At 52.4% G+C, this 16,076-nt stretch overlaps 1 protein-coding gene across 1 annotated transcript in view; it reads left to right on the forward strand.

Annotated features, from left to right (window-relative positions):
• Positions 1-12,402: 12,402 nt before the first annotated feature.
• The window catches only part of DTX1 (deltex E3 ubiquitin ligase 1), a 33,419-nt gene continuing 29,745 nt past the window's right edge, over positions 12,403-16,076 (forward strand). Inside the window, exon 1 of the mRNA XM_035016713.1 lies at positions 12,403-13,377. Coding sequence (XP_034872604.1) covers positions 13,119-13,377 — 259 coding nt within the window. The 5' untranslated portion in view covers positions 12,403-13,118. The remainder of the gene's footprint in view (positions 13,378-16,076) is intronic.

Here is a 16,076-nt window from a genome sequence, read left to right on the forward strand (position 1 = left end):
GGGAGGAAGGAAGAGCAGAGAGTTATTGCTCAATGGGGACAGAGTTTATGTCCGGGACGATGACAACGTTTTGGAGACAAACAGAGGTGATGTTTGCAGAGCATTGGGCATGTCATTACGAGTAATTTACACTTGACAGGGGCTGACATGGCAAATCTTAGGTCGTGTATATTTTAACCACAATAAGAAAATCATAAATAAATGCACACACAACCTGGGGAGAAGACCATTTCAGTGAGTCCACTAAAAACAAGAGCCCAGACTGTCGTAATAAATGGGGATAGGAGGACAGGCTGGATTGTGAAGGGATCTTGAGAAATGAGAAGAATGAAAACAAGCTGATAGGACATTTAACTTGCCTCACAGTGGCGGGTTTAGTGGAGCCAAGGCAGACTGAACAGGTGTAATATGCTGTACCACACTCTCACCCCACTCTTCTCTCAGCCTGGCCAAGCTGGGCTCAGCTCTGTGCATCCAGTCCCAGAAGGAACGAACAGAAGCTGCTGAACATGCTTGTGTTCTGTGTGCCTGGCCTGGAGTTCTTCCTTCATCATCTCATTTGATTTCTGCCTGTAAGATAGATACTTTCTCTCCATCCGATGGAAGGGGACCCTGAGGCTCAGAACTGCTCTCTCGCTGGAGGGCCCTGCCAGGTCTTGAGCAGGAGGCATTCTCATGCTCACACCTGGGACCCCGCGGGAGGAAACTCCGTGCTCATACTCAGCTGGATGCCAGGGAGCCTTGTACCTTCCACCGGCCTTTGTAGGGCTCCTGAAAGCAACGGAAGGCTCCACGTCCTTCTTCCCCCTCCCTGCTTGCATCCTCCAAGTCTCCTGCAATAAACAGCCCAGACAGGCCCAGTGCCAAGGCAGAAACTCCATTAGCAAACCTGATTCTAGGGGCACTGCCCGGCCCTGCTATTTCAAAGCCGCTCTGAGTCAAAATGTCCCTGCTAACGGGCAAAGCATGCCTCACTGCTCAGCTTGATTTAGAAGCCTTGGAGAATGGATGCCTCTATTGCTGCAGTGGGAAAGAACATGATAAGCACCTGTCACCTTGTACTGAGCACTCGCTTCCCTTGGGCCAAGAAATGAGATAAGTGCCTCATCACCCTAAAAACTGCCTTCCGGGTTGGATATCATGATTCCCATTTTACAAATAAGGAAACTGAGGCCCAGTGAAGCCCCACTTCCCTGGCCCAAGGGCCCGCAGCTAATTGGGCTGGTGGGATTTCACCCTGGGCTGCTCTGCCTCCAAATTTAAAGCTTTTGACCCCTAAACTTTATGGACTCTTGAAAACCCAGCTTTGGGGGGCTAGTGAACCATTGTGGATCTCAGCTTGCACTGAGAAAAGGCTCCAGTGGCCAAAGATAATCAAAAACTTACCTTGAGTGATAAGAAACCTACTTCCCAGCTAAGCTTCAAACCCAGGCTGCAACCCCCATTCAACGTGGGCCAGGGGACCCCCTCTCAGCTGTAATGACCCAGGCCCCAGGGGAGGACCCTCACCCACGGGGGTCACCAATGCCACCCGAGAGCCTGGCAGACTCCCTGGCTGCAGTTCCCGGGGCCCCCCACCGATTAACCCAGCCATCAGGCGTTGGTTAAAATGAAGATTCCAGTCTAATTGCTATCACGATTTGAAAGTAGTGATGAATAAAAGCGGTATTTTTCGAGATAGCTCCAAGGCAAATGTGATGTAAAGGCTCTGTGGTCTCTCCTGATGCCACAGGCTTACATACTACGTTGTGCTTTGTTTTCTGTCTTTGTAGCAGAAGGAAATACTACATTGCAGTTAAAGGTTAACGAGAATAAAGATATCATTTTTCCCATCCAAGTTCAAGGGGTCAATGGACCGGTCTCCAGGGTCTCCAGGTCCACCAAATCCTCAATGAATCACCCCACTTCTGCCCCATCCTTCTTTCTCCAGGCTAACCCCAGATTCCATTCCCCACCCTGAATGTTGAAACCTGTGGCCCCTACAAGGTTTTTCTGCAGCCACACCCAGGATCATCATGGACAAGTTCTTGTTCAAGATTGTCCCTTCAAGCCTCCAGAATGAACGTGGACCTGCCAGCACCTGGACTATAGGATTTCTGACCTCCAGAGCTATGAGATTATAAATCTGTGTTGCTTGTAGCCACTCAGTGTGTGGTCATTTGTTAAAGCAGCCACAGGAATCTCATACAGTGACCTTGACCCTGGCCTTTTGGCTTTGTGGGCCTCTGGTGCCTCATTTTTGTAACGAGGAGAATGATGTCAGTCTCCTCCCAACCCGTGGGGAGATTTAAACAAGATAATAAATATAAAAAGGCTTGGAAAGTGTCCTATAAATGAGGATTGGATTTTTCGGTCCATTTCAGTGTATCCTTGACTACCTCTCTCTCTGGCTGTTAGTTTTGGGGTCAAAAGCTCCTCCTCTCTCCTTCCACCCCCTTTTCCGTGCTGGGGAAAGCTCCTGATGTGTCTTCCATGGTCTCCCCTTGCAGATTCAGCTTCTAGATGAATAGCAGGTGGTCGACCAGAGGTCAGTGCATTGGCCAGAGCCCAGGCTGGGAGGCAGTGGGACAGAATCAGGTTGTCACAGCAGAGAGGACAACAGCTGCTGGTGGCTACTTCCTTGTCTGCAGCCGGGCTGCCCTGTCTCCCTGACCAGGTGGAGTCCCCCAAATAGCCTGTTAACCACCAAGGGCACTGGGCAAGCCATGACAACTGATCCCGCTGAGGAGACTCAAGCTTGCTCTCTACACACTTGTCTTCCTTGGTGGGACCCTTGCCTCTACCAAAATCCATTGGTCATGCATTCACTCTCCAAGTACATGCTGACGTTTGCAGCATCGAGTACATGCCAACCATGCTGGTTGCCCGCCCAGCAGCCACTCCACCCTTCTTCCTTGCTCCCAAAACCATCCACCCAGTCCCAGGGGATGAGCCTTGTTTGGTCTAAGCCAGTCCTGGCTTCCTGTGCCCTCCTGCCAATGATTGGTCTAGAAGTGGACATGTGAACCAGGTCTGGCCAATTAAACATAAAGAGAAATCGGATAAGGGATTCTGGGAAGATTGTCTTCCTGTTAAGAGAGATGAGCAAAGAAAATACTGTTTTTATCTTCTTTTGCCCCTCCTGCTCTGGACACGGTTGTCTGAGGTTGGTGATTTCTGGAGCCTCAGCCGCCATCTTGTGACTTTGAAGTGACCATGCTAAGGCTGAAATATCAACATGTCTAGAAAGGAAAAGCTGAAGGATGAAAGAGCCTTGCTAGCTGGAGTGGTTAGTTTTATGTGTTCCCTTAGCTAGGCTATGATGCCCGGATGTTTGGTCACCCACCAGTCTAGATATTACTGTGAAGGCATTTTTAGATGTGATTTAGCATTGAAATCAGTAGACTGATTAAGCAGATTACCTGCCATAATGAGGGTGGGTCTCATCCAATCAGTTGAAGGGGAGCAGGGGAGGGAGGGAGAGAAGGCAAATATGGTAAAAATGTTAGTATTTGAAGAATCTGGGTGAAGGGTGTACAAGAATTTATTACATTCTTCCCAACTTCTCATATGCCTCAAATGAATTTAAAATAAAAACTTAAACCAAAAAAAGGAGGGGGGAGGGAGCCAGGTTCAAACTTGGTTTATCTCATGTAATGCCTGGGCTTTCCTTGGGAACCTGGAGTCAGAGTACCAGCTTCTGGATGTCCAGAAGCCAGCTCGCGTCAGTTACGGTCCATCTCATACTCAAAACCAGTGTCTCCTGGGGCACCTGGACGGTTCAGTCGGTTAAGTGTCTGCCTTCAGCTCAGGTCATGGTCCCAGGGTCCTGGGATCGAGCCCCACGTCGGACTCCCTGCTCCGCGGGGAGCCTGCTTCTCCCTCTCCCTCTGCCCCTCCCCCCTGCTTGTGCATACTCTCTCTCATAAATAAAATCTTTAAAAACAAAACAGCGCTTCCTTGAAGCTATGAGGGTTAATCCCACAGAGCCATGGAAGTCTTTTCCAAACTGTAGAGCATCGCATACACACCAGCGGAGTTATGATGGTGATGTTTTTATAGCAGCAGATACTCCCTCCCTCATGTTGACTTGGGGAGAATTTGGATTTTCGTAGGCGAGACTTGCTTGAAGCTATGTGCGCTCCTATCACGGCAGGATAGGACACTAGATTGAAATCCGGACTGTCCTGCTTAGTGGCCATGTGACCTTGGGTGGGCACTTGAGTTTTCTGTGCCTCAGTTTCCTTACCTGGAAAATGGGCATAATAATAGCACACTGCTCATAGGAGTGTTTGTGAAGGTAGAGTGCAGTGCCTGGCACAGGGATGATGCTCTGTAGCCACCAGCTGTCATCATCACCAACTGTCATGATCCTGTGCCTGGCATTTCCCGGCTGCTCACACCAAGTTAGTGACTTGTGCCGTGTCCTCATCTGTAAATGTGGACAACGCTACAGTGAGGATTAGATCACGACAAGCATGGGACACGCTTAGCCCAGTGCTGGGCACACAGTAAGCCCTCACTGAAGGGCCGGGGGCGGAAAAAATGACCTGCAACACCCATTAGGATGGCTACCATTAAAACAAAACAAAATAGCAAGTATTCCTGTTGAGGATGCAGAGAAATCGGAACCTCTGTGCACCGTTGGTGGGAATGTCGTGGAGCTGCTGTGGGAAACAGCATGGCAGTTCCCCGAAAAATTAAAGACAGAATCCCCATATCATAGTAGTCAGCCCAGGCTGCCATCACAAAACACCACAGACTATGTGGTTCAAACAACAGACATTGATTTTCTCACCGTGCTGGAGGCTAGAAGTCTGAGCTGAGGCTACCAGCGTGGCCAGGTTCTGCTGAGGAGTCTCTCTCCCTGGCTTTGCAGGCGGCCACCTTTGCCTGTGTGCTCGCATGTTCTTCCCTCCGCGTGAAGACAGAGGAGGAAAGATCAAGAACTCTGTTTCTTCCTCTTTTTATAGGGCCACCAGTCCCATCAGATTAAGATCCCACCCCAATGACCTCATTTAACCTTAACTGCCTCCTTTTGCGGTCTGCCGTGTCTCCAAATATGTTCTCCTTGGGGTTTAGAGCTTCGACACATGGATGCGAAGGGCGGGCACAATTCAGTCATCACACAGATAAATGATCCAGCAATTCCACTTCTGGGTTTCTATTGGGAAGACTTGAAAGCAGGGTTTCAAAGAGATTTCTGCATACCCACATTCAGAGCAGCATTATTTACAATGGCCAAAAGGTAGAAGCGACCCCAGTGTTCATCCACGGATGAACGGAGAAACCAAATGTGGCGTACACATACATCAGAACCTTCTCCAGCCTTAAGGAAGGAAGCCCCGACACAGGCTACAATGTGGATGAGCCTTAAGGACATTATGCTAAGTGATAAAAAGCCGGTCACAAGGGGCGCCTGGGTGGCTCAGTTGGTTAAGCGGCTGCCTTCAGCTCAGGTCATGATCCCAGAGTCCTGGGATCGAGCCCCGCAGCATCGGGCTCCCTGCTCGGCGGGGAGCCTGCTTCTCCCTCTCCCTCTGCCTGCCTCTCTGCCTACTTGTTCTCTCTATCTCTCTGTCAAAAAAAATAAATAAATAAAATCTTAAAAAAAAAAAAAAAGCCTGTCACAAAAGGACAAATACTGCATAATTCCATTTATATGCAGTATCTAGAGTAGTCAAAGCCACAGAGACAGGAAGTAGAATGAGGGTTGCCAGGGGCTGGTGGCGGAGGTGGGGGGGGAACAGGGGAGGAGTAGGGGGAAGTGGGGGGTTGTTTAATGGGTACGGAGTTTCAGTTTTGCAAGATGAGAAAGTTCTGGAGGTTGGCTGCACAGCAGTGAGACTATACTAAAACACTACTGAACTGTACGTTTAGAAATAATTAAGGTTATAAATTTTATGGTATGCATTTTTACCACAATGAAAATAAATTAAAAATAGATAAAGATTCATTACCTGGAAACCCTTCCCTCATTAGAGCAATGGCCCCAATATGGGCCACCAGGGGGCGCTGTGCACCCGTTCCCGGTTCCTTCACAACCTCCCGTTCTCTCCCCCGCAGCAGGAGCCGGTGGTTTCTAGAGGGGGCAAAAAGCACTAGGGTCCTGGAGAAAGTTAGAGCTCTTTTTTGCCCACTCCTTCGCCCGAATGGACCAGCCCCAGAGCTGCACTGCGCTCCAGCCACAAACCCGTCGCCCTTGACTCTGGCCCTGGTCTTTCTCGGGGTCCCTTCCCTCTGTGCTGGAGACACAGGGACTCCTGGATGAATTGCCCCCTCCCTGTCTAGCTGTCCGCAGGCGTCCAGACTGCCCAAGGGCTGGAGAAGAGGGAAAGGTGACCAGGAGTCACCTGCCCCAGAGTACCCATGGATGCGAGGACACCACAACGGAAAGGGGTCAGAGACCTGTTATCCCAGGGGCAAGAGCCTGAAGGTCACCCAGACCTGGGGTTTTTCCAGTTCAGCTGCTCATTCCCTCCCTGGGCCCCAGACTCCTTCTCTGTACTATCTGGAATAACACTTGGGAGGACTGAAAAACTTAGTAACATCCCTGATGCCTAGAAAACATTCAGTAGCTGAGCAAATTACCATCCCATGCCCCGTATTTGATGCTGCCGGGGTCTCCTCCCGCCTCTTAGTGGGTTTCTACTGCACAGCATCCACTGTCCAGGTAAGAAACCTCTCCTAAAAACACTCAAGCCCTGATTTTTCTGGACGTTTAATCAGGGATTTAACCAGGTAGGACTTACTGGGTTACAAGTAACAAAAACCCAGTTAAGCCACCTCAGGGAAACTGAAATGTCTCATGAAATCGAAGAAAACGTTGAGCAGCAAATAGCTGGGCAGAGCAGACTCAGGATCTGGGCTCATTGGAGAACCCTGAAAAGTCCTTCCCCTTTCCCTCCATCTCTCTCTCTCTTTCTCCCTCCCTCAGCCCCCTTTATCCCCTCCATGCGGGTCATCCCCAGGACATACACCTGCACTCAGTCCTTCCAGCCCACAGACTCCACTGCCATTCCTAGGGCATGCCAAGCACACTCCCACCTCAGGGCCTTTGCACCTGCTATGCCCTCTGCGTAGGACCCTCTTCCTTGGATCTCTGCCATGGTTAACTACCTCCCTTCTTCAAATCTTGGCTCAGATGTCACCTCAGTGGCTCCTTCCTTAACCAACAGATTGAAAATTGCCACCCACCCCCACCACAGCATGCTTTAGATCCCTCCCTACTTGCCTGCTTTTTTCCTTTAACCATCGTTCACACATGCGCGCACACACACACACAAATGAATTAATCATAATCCTTACATCATAACCCGCTCTCATCAGCTTTTAATGATCCACTTAACAATGTAACAAACACCCAGGAAACCACTACCCTAAACAAAAACTAAAATCTTGATAATAACCTACATCTGACCATACGTTCCCTCCATCCCAGCATCCCATCCTCCCCACCATAGTCCTCACCTGTATTTATTCTTCTCTTGTTTCCTTTTTATAATTTATTACTGCATTATGTGTGTACAATGGGTTGCTCTTAGCTTTATAAAAAGGAAACCACGTGTCTGTAATGGGACATTTTCCACGGGCTATTCTGTGTCAGATCCATCCGTACTGTGATGTGTGGCCATAGTCCCTTCATTTTGACGGCCATGTAATACTTCATTGTGAGAATTTATTCATCTGCTCTCCCATACTTGGGCATGTGGAGGTTTCTCCATTGCTGGCCACTGTGAAGAGAGGCCTTATGAATATTCTGCCACGTGACTCGTGTTGCAGACGGGCAGGAATTTCTCCAGGGTGTATACCGTGGAGGAGAATGCTGGGTCACGATCATGGTATGCACATGCTCAGCTTTAAAAGATAAAACCAGGCTGCTTCCCGGCATGGTTGCATCCCCACTGGCAACGTGAAGAGGGCTTTATTTCAACCTGGGCGCTTACACTTTATGATCTACCATGTATTTTCCTTGTGTTTTCGTTTACTATCTATCTCCACCCCCAGCCCCATGTCAGCAGGGTAGGGATTTTTGTCTCTTTGTTCACCATTCTATCCCCCATGCCTAGAACAGCGTCTGGCACATAGTAGGTGCTCAATAAACAGTTTCTGATTGAATGACCGAATGGATGGTCCCACACAAGACCTGAGGGCTTATATTAGGTATCATTGGATTATTATTATTCATTTCCTGCAGATACGCTGATTCATCTCTCAGTTTCAATCTCCCCAGTCCAGGGAAAGGACCATTGGCCCAAACTACTGAGGCCTGGACCCCCCAGGCCACCTAAAACATCAGAGTTTCTGAGGATGGAGCTTCCCTTTCCGTAACCCTCCATGGCCCTTCAGATAAAAATCCCCCAAGCATGCCGGGACTTACAAGGCCCCACACAGTGACCCTGCCACTTCATCTTACCCCCTGCTCACCCCTGTTGCTCTAAAAAACACACTGCAACCCAGCCACACTAAGCTCTTTCACACCCCTGGGCCTTTGCACCTTCGCATCCCCTCCACTCCCCCTCCCGCCCCCCTTAACCACGTTAAGACTGAATCCTTCAGGGAGTAGCTGAAATGCCACGTCCTCTGAGAAGCCCTCCCTGGCTCCTGAGACCCAGGAGGACCCCTGTTAGAGAGCCTCATGATACAAGGCTCTTGTAAACTCTTAGGACCACACTTGGCGTGATACTTTGATTCGTATCTCACCCTCACTCTAGACTCTAAGGCACAGGAGAGCAGGGGCCAATTCTGCTTTGGCCATCCCTGTGCCTCAGCACAGAGCCCAGTGACCGGCACAGAGGAGGGGCTAATATTTTTGGATAGATGGAGGGAGGGATAGGTGGATAGGAGGACAGAAAAAAGGAAGAAAGCGAGGGAGGGAAGGAGGGAATGAGGGGAGAATACTTACATGGATGGCTGTATAAATGACGGAGGGATAGAGGTGTGGGTGGATAAATGGACTGATGGATGAGTGGATGAATAGATGATGGACAGAACAAAAATTGAGTTGATCTCTTTCTTCCATCTTCCCATGCTGCCATAATGGTGCCCATGGACGGGCCTGGCTGATGCTCTCAAGAGCACCAACGATGCTAAGCAAAAAGGCAAACTTCAAGTTCCTTTCCGTGATGTTCCAGAGTCATCGCCTGTTTCCTAATTGTGATGGTGAAGCGTGGTTATGTAGGAGAATTTGAAATCCTTGTTATCACAGAACGAGGACATCGCTGTGAACCTCACATGCAGGTTAACTAAATGCGATCAGCCTGAAATGTGATGTGTAACTCAAAGATTCAGAAAAGGGGCAGCATCATCTCCTCCAGCTCATCGGTTTGATTTCCTTGTGCTGACAATCTCAGCTAGTATCGTAGCCACGAGGAAGCAAGATGAAAACACGCAGAAGAGAAAATCCAGGGATTCTTTTTCTAGGGATGTAATGCATACAGAGTTTTTTTGTTGTTGTTGTTGTTGTTTTTACAAAGAGTTTGTGATTGATTGATTTTGTTCTGTTGTCTTCTCCACTGGTGTCTGAGCCATCTCCCCAGTGGATGGTGGGCTCCTTAAAGGCCAAATTCATTTCCCCTCCTTGAAATCCCTTTCTCCCATGGTTCCCTGGGATCCAGGCTTTTGCACTTTCAGATTTTCCACAGCCCAGTGGAGAGGGGCCACTGCACCAGATCCTCAGCTGGACGCCATTCACTAGTCGCTCAACAAACATGGGCAGCATGCTGCTGTGGGAGTTGCAAAAGGGTTTGGGATTCAAATCCCAAGTCTGCTACTTACTCCCTGTGGGAACATGGGCAAATCACTTACCCTCTTTGAGCCTTGGAAGGTTCTTTTTCCCCATCTGTAAAATGAGGACAATATTCCCCACCTTGTGTGGCAATTATGAAGAGTAGTGTTATGTAAGTGCCCGGCACATAATAGATACTCAAGAAATGATAACCACACCACACAAGACGAATAAGACACAGTCCTTCATCTCATGGATGCTTCACTCTAGCAGGGACAGCACTGAGGTGGCCAATTGTGATGCAGGCTGTCACATCAAGGTATGGGTAAAGGAACAGAGAGGAAGATGGGAATGAGTTCATGGAAGGCTTCCTGGAAGAAGTGGCATTCAGTCAGACCTTAAATAGCATTATGCAGTCCAGAGTCATGGGTTCTTCTTTCTAAATGCTAAATTTCCGTGTGACCTTGAATCAGTCACTTCCCCACTCTGGGGTCCCCAGATCCCCTTCTGTAACATAAGGTTCATAAGCATTAGCTCTGAATCTTTTGAGTCATAGGCTCTTTTGAGAACAATCTCTGAAAGCCACAGCCCTTCTTCTCAGATAAACGCACACACATAAGTTTGTCTGTCACGGGGCAAGGGGCCCTCATGGACCCCGTAAAGCCACCCTAGGCTGAATCCCAGAGTTCAGCTGGATCGGTACCACTGCAGAGCTGGCCCCATCCTCACACAAAGCCTCTCTCTTTAGTCTGTGGCCAGCACGAGCCAGCAGAATCACTGACTCAATCTGAGAAAGCCCATCAGGCACTGGGCTGCAGGACAGAACAGGGGCCTGGGGAGGGGAGGTCATTCCAGCTGGCTGGGGAACCGGAGTCTGGTTCTGGGAAAGCGCCCCTGACCAGTCCTCCCCTGACCTCACCTAGTTTATCAGCATCTGCCTTGGGGAGGAAGAGGAGCGTGGGCCGCTCTGGGCAGGCTCCCAAACAGGCCGCTGACCCCCATCTGTCGCCCAGGCTGGAGTTCCCGGACGCATCCTTCATCTTTCCTAATCTAAACACCCGCAGGCCTCGGGTGGTCCATCCCCCTCCCAGCTAATGTGTGTGCTCAGCTGCATCCAGCCTGCCAGAGGAAGGAGAGCTGGCCATCCCTTTAACACTGGAGCTGCTGCCATCACCTGCCTCCCTTTCCATCCAGCCAACCCTCACCCAGCATTTATTAAGCACCTACTGTTTGCAGGCATCTGTGAATGAGATGGTGGAGGGTCTCACCTTACCTTCCTCCAAAGTCTCTGTCTCCTGGGCTAGGTCCCCTAAACTCCCCTCCAGGGCAAGATACTGTTGCTATCCCGCTCACCTGGAGCAGGTGGGTGCTTTGGGGAAGTAGGCTCTGAGCTGGCTAATTCGGGGCTGGGAGGAGAATCAGCTCTGGGTTGGTTTCTGGACATCTGCTGTGTGATCCTGGCAGTTTCCTACCCTGTCTGGGCCTCAGTCTTCCCATGTTTCATGATTCCATTTGGCTCTGAAATGGGCCTTGCTAGCGCCTCCTCCCTCCCCTCTCCCAGAATAGTGGAAGGAGAAGAGAAAGCTACTCTGGAGTGCTCTAAGATCTTCCTTTGGGCAGTCTCTGGATCATAGTCATTCATTCAAGCATTTATTGAGCACCTATTGGGTTCCAGGCCCTGGGACTGGGCAGCTGGAATGTGAAGACGACTAGGATTTAAGCAGGAGACCCATAGACACCTCACTCCAAGCCTGGCTTCCTGCATGGGGTGAGGAGACCTCCCGGGGTCCCAGATGGGCCTAGCTAGGATTTGGGGCGCCCCGGGGACTCGCGTGTCAGCCGGCGGCGCTTCGGGCCCCGGTCTGTCTCCTCCCCTTCCTCCTTCTCCGCCCCCTCCACCGCCCCTCCCCGGAGCGCCGCCGCGGCCGCCTCCCACCCGCGGGATCCCGGCATCCAGAGCCGGCGCGTGCGTCCGTCCGTCTGCGGGGCAGTCTGTCCGCGCGCGGAAAGCCCAGCGCCCCGGCGTGCGGCGGCCGCGGGGCCTGGGAGGGAAAGGGCGCGGAGGCGGGACCGCGGCTCCCTCCCACTCCGGGGGGAGCCCAGGAGGCGGCGGTGCGAAGCGCCAGCGGAGAACCAGGCAGCACAGCGGAGAAGGCGGTGAGAGCGCGGGGTGCTTAGGGACCCCACCCCCGGCTCCTGCAGGGGACCGGCGCGCGCTGGGGGGAGGTCTGGGCTGGGGAAGGGGGGGAGCTGGTACCCCAGGGCGGGAGGCAGCGACGATCCAGCTCCCGGCTTCGCCTCCTCGGTGACGCGACCCCCGAGGGGCCCTGGGCCGCGCCTGCAGCGCCGCTCATCCTCGCACATCCCCGCGCATCCCCGCGCATCCCCGCGCGCCCTGCATCCCGGCCCGGGCGCGGGCCCCGGGGGAGGGGAGCGCTCGGGGAGCTGAGGAGGGGGCTCCGCAGGCGAGGAGCCTCGGAAAATCGCGCCCCCGGCCCCAGCCCTCCCTTCAGGCCTGCCCCAGGGGAAAGCGGGCGGCGACCCCCTTAAGCCCCCCTTGCTGGCCCCCCCATCGGTTCCCCATTGTTCTCAGCCGATCGCTCTCCCGGGAAGGGGGAGGGGGTGCTGCGCTCTCCTCTTAAAGGGCCCTCTCCCCTTCTTGTCTCCCGGCAGGTCGCGAGCACGAGTGGGGTGGGGCGTGCCCACGGGCCCCCGCCCCCCTCGTCCCCCCCGCCCAGCTCCAGAGCCGCAGCCGGGCCCGCGGGCCAGGGGTACGCGGCGCACCCTCCCCGGTGCGTTCTTCGGCCACCCAGGCCTACCAGGACGCCGTGTGGAGCAGGAACCAGGGGGACTGGGACGCCCCCTTCAGCAGGAGCCGTCGGAGGGGCGGACCCGAGACCAGGCGAGCAGCCCCACTGGAGCCAGGCGCAGGGTCTGGGACGCAGTCGGGAGCGCAGAGGGCCGGCTGGGCGCCGCAGAGCCAGCAGCAGGCTGGCCCGGCCCTCCTGGGTGACAGGCCCTGCGTGGCCGGCTGGGAAGAAGTGACTGGAGACCAGCAGGGAAGAGACTGGACCTAGAGTAGGGGCGGCTGCCTCACTCCCTTTCTGAGCCCAGGGAGCCAAGGAATTTAGAGCAGCGTTTCCCCATCACAAAAAAGACACTTGCTTTTCAGAGCAGCGCCTTTATCTGAGACAGCGCTGGGGGAAGGGGTCCTTGGAGCCTGGAGCTGCACCCCGCACTCTTTTCACTGAGGCCTTGGGGCTCAGAGAGGACTCGGAGTTAGAAAGGAGGCCAGTTGGCTCTTGCTGCCCCCCTCCCTGGGGAGAGAGGAAGTTCCCTGCCTGCCTCCAGGCCCAGGAGGAGCTGGGCCGCTAAGAGTGGGGTCCTGGCCCCTGAGGCTGCAGCAGCGGCCATGTCAAGGCCAGGCCAGGGGGTGATGATGCCCGGGAGCGGGCTGGGCTTCCCACCGCAGAATGTGGCCCGGGTGGTGGTGTGGGAGTGGCTAAATGAGCACAGCCGATGGAGGCCTTACACGGCCACCGTGTGCCACCACATCGAGAATGTGCTCAAGGAGGACGCCCGCGGTTCCGTGGTCCTGGGGCAGGTGGACGCCCAGCTGGTGCCCTACATCATCGACCTGCAGTCCATGCACCAGTTTCGCCAGGACACAGGTGAGCAGACTCGCCCCCACTCCACTCCCCCCCCCCACCTGTCCGGCCAGGCTGAGGCTGAGACCACACCACCATCACCAGCCTTCATGGTGGAATTCTGGAATCCCCGCAGCATCCCTGAGGAGGGGAGACAGGAACTGCAGGAAGGCTGGTCTGCTGATCCAAAAAAGGGACAGCCTAGCCTAGTCCAGCTGAAGACTTGGGTTCCAGTCCGGCCTCTTGTATTAGTTGTAGGGCCTTGGGCGAGTCATATCACCTCTCTTAGCCTCAGCTTCCTCATCTGTAAAATCTGTGGATCAATGTCTCCCACAGCTGTGTGAGGATTAAATAAAATTGTGCTCACTGAGCACAGGATCTAGAAAAGCATTAGCACCCAGGAAGAGGGCTTTCCATGCACTTCCTCATTTGATTCTTTTCCAACAGTCACAGGCACTAAGTCTTATTATCATATAATTATTATGAGTATTATTAGTCCCATTTTACAGATAAAGAAACTGAGTCTCACAGAAACTGAGTGATTTAAACTCAGAGCTGGGATTTAAGCCCAGGCAATTGAATTCCATTGCCAGTGCTCTTGACCAGTTTCCTGCACTGGCTCCAGGTGTTGGTGCTGAGATGGTGTGATGGGGGGAGGGGGTGGGGGGAGGGGTGGGGGTGGGGTGGCAATGGTAGTGTTAACTGTGGAATTGGTGGTGTTGGCATTGATGGTTGCATTGGTGGTTGTCTTGGGAGAGGAGATTGTGATGGGGCAGTAATGATGGAGAGAATGAGGTTGGTGGCTGTGTGATAGGTGAGGATGGTGATAAAGATGGTGAGGTCCATGCTCAGCATTCATGTTCTGGAAACGTGCCATCGCTGTGGAGATCTCTCTGAGTCATTGTTGCTTGGTGGTCTCTGACAAGCTTGGTGGGCAGTGGGGGATGGTGAGTGCCTGCCTCAAGGAAGCTGCCAAAGTATCCTTGGCATGTTCGACCCCAAGGACCAGTGATGGAGGTTTGTGAATCCTTGATTGACAGAATGCACGTAACAGCCTTGGAGATAGTAGGACGCGTCCCTGCTCTCCAGAGACGTTCAATACGGGAGCTACCAACTACATGTGGCTATTTAAATTCATGTCGAATAAAATTAAATAAACTTTAAAATTCAGCCCCTCAGTCCCACTAGCCCCATTTCAAGTGCTCAACAGCCACATGTGTCTCATGGCTACCATATTGGACAGCATAGATCCAGAACATTACCATTATCACAGAAAGTTCTAGTGGATAGCTATGCTCTAGAACATTGCTTGGTGCCTACAGAGTGGTCACCAAGTGTGGAAACACAGATGAATTCATAATACATGGTTTTAGTCCATCTGTTTCCATAACTCCAGGCATTGACTGCAGTCACTGGTGGTGCCAGGCATCCATTCATACTATCATATAATCATTTATTGATCTCGCTGTGTGTCAGACCCTGTGCTAAGCACTAGAAAAAAAATGCATGGAGCAAGACAGACAGAGTCCTGAGTAGAGGTTCACTGGAGGACCTACACTGGAGGTCCCAGAGAGCAAGCAAACATGTAATTCACAGATAATCAGTTGCAGGTCTGAGAACATGAAATAAATCTAGGGTAGGGGTGGTGATGGAAATCTGAAGAATGAGTGAAGGGAGCAGTGTCCCAGGCAGCAAGAACAGCCAGTGCAAAGGCCCTGTGGTAGGAAGGAGCAGAGTACATTCAAGTCCACTGTGTGTAGAGTGTGGTGAATGAGAAGGTGGTGCAAGACGAGGTTGGAGCAGGGCCTGGACAGCCATGAAAATGGCTTTGAATTTTCTCCAGACAGTAGAGAAAATCACCATTGAACCCTCCTGCCCATTCTTCCAGAGAGGCGCTGAGTCCCTAATAGAGAAGTGAGAAATGCTAGGCATCCCCTGCCCTAATCATCTGGTTTATCCCCAAACCCTTCTCTGATGCAGGGCAGAGGTTGGACATCAGGAGGAGGAGGGTTTTCTCTTTGGCTTGGTGTTCGGCTTTCTGTAGGTTCAGAGCTCTCACTGGGTGTGGAAATTTTCCAGGGTCTGGCTTGGAGGGTGGCCCTTAGAGGTAGGGATAGCCCCCCACCCACCCCAAGGCTGCCAAGTTAACCACTCGGTCTTTGATCCCTCTTTTGGGTCCCTTTTCTATCCCCAGCACCCCCACTTGGGCTCCTAGCTCCCCAAACTGCCTCCACTCCCCGCTTCGGCAGTCCCCTTACTCTCAATGACACCCCTTTTATGGTTTAGCCTCGCTGAATCCCCCAGAAGTTCAGCTTCAGTTACTTCCCTGCACTTCCTCCCCAGAGCTGTTCACCCACACCTGCCCCCTGTTTGCCGGAAAAGGGAAAAAAAAAATCACTTATCCCTCAACAGGCTCCTGGGAGGCTGCCAAGACCCCCCAGTGAGGGAGGAAGGCCTGGAAACCTATGGGGTGGAGGGTGGGGCAACTTGGTTGTGGAAAACTGTTGGAGGGAGGGACTAGATGCCTCCTCACCAGACATGTTATCATGTGCCCCCTGCTTCTCCCAGAAGTAAGACAATGTCAAGAAAGGACATATTGTTCTCATGGGTAATGGTCAAGGAGAGAGCCTCAAGCAGGTGACCTTAGCTCTCCATGCCTCAGTTTCCACATTTATGAAATAGGCAAGAGTATAGCCTTGCTAGCAGGGTTGTTGGGTAATGGA

Source organism: Mirounga leonina, unplaced genomic scaffold (assembly GCF_011800145.1).
Source record: "Mirounga leonina isolate KUSES-001 unplaced genomic scaffold, KU_Mleo_1.0 Mir_171, whole genome shotgun sequence".
Taxonomy (NCBI): Eukaryota; Metazoa; Chordata; class Mammalia; order Carnivora; family Phocidae; genus Mirounga; species Mirounga leonina.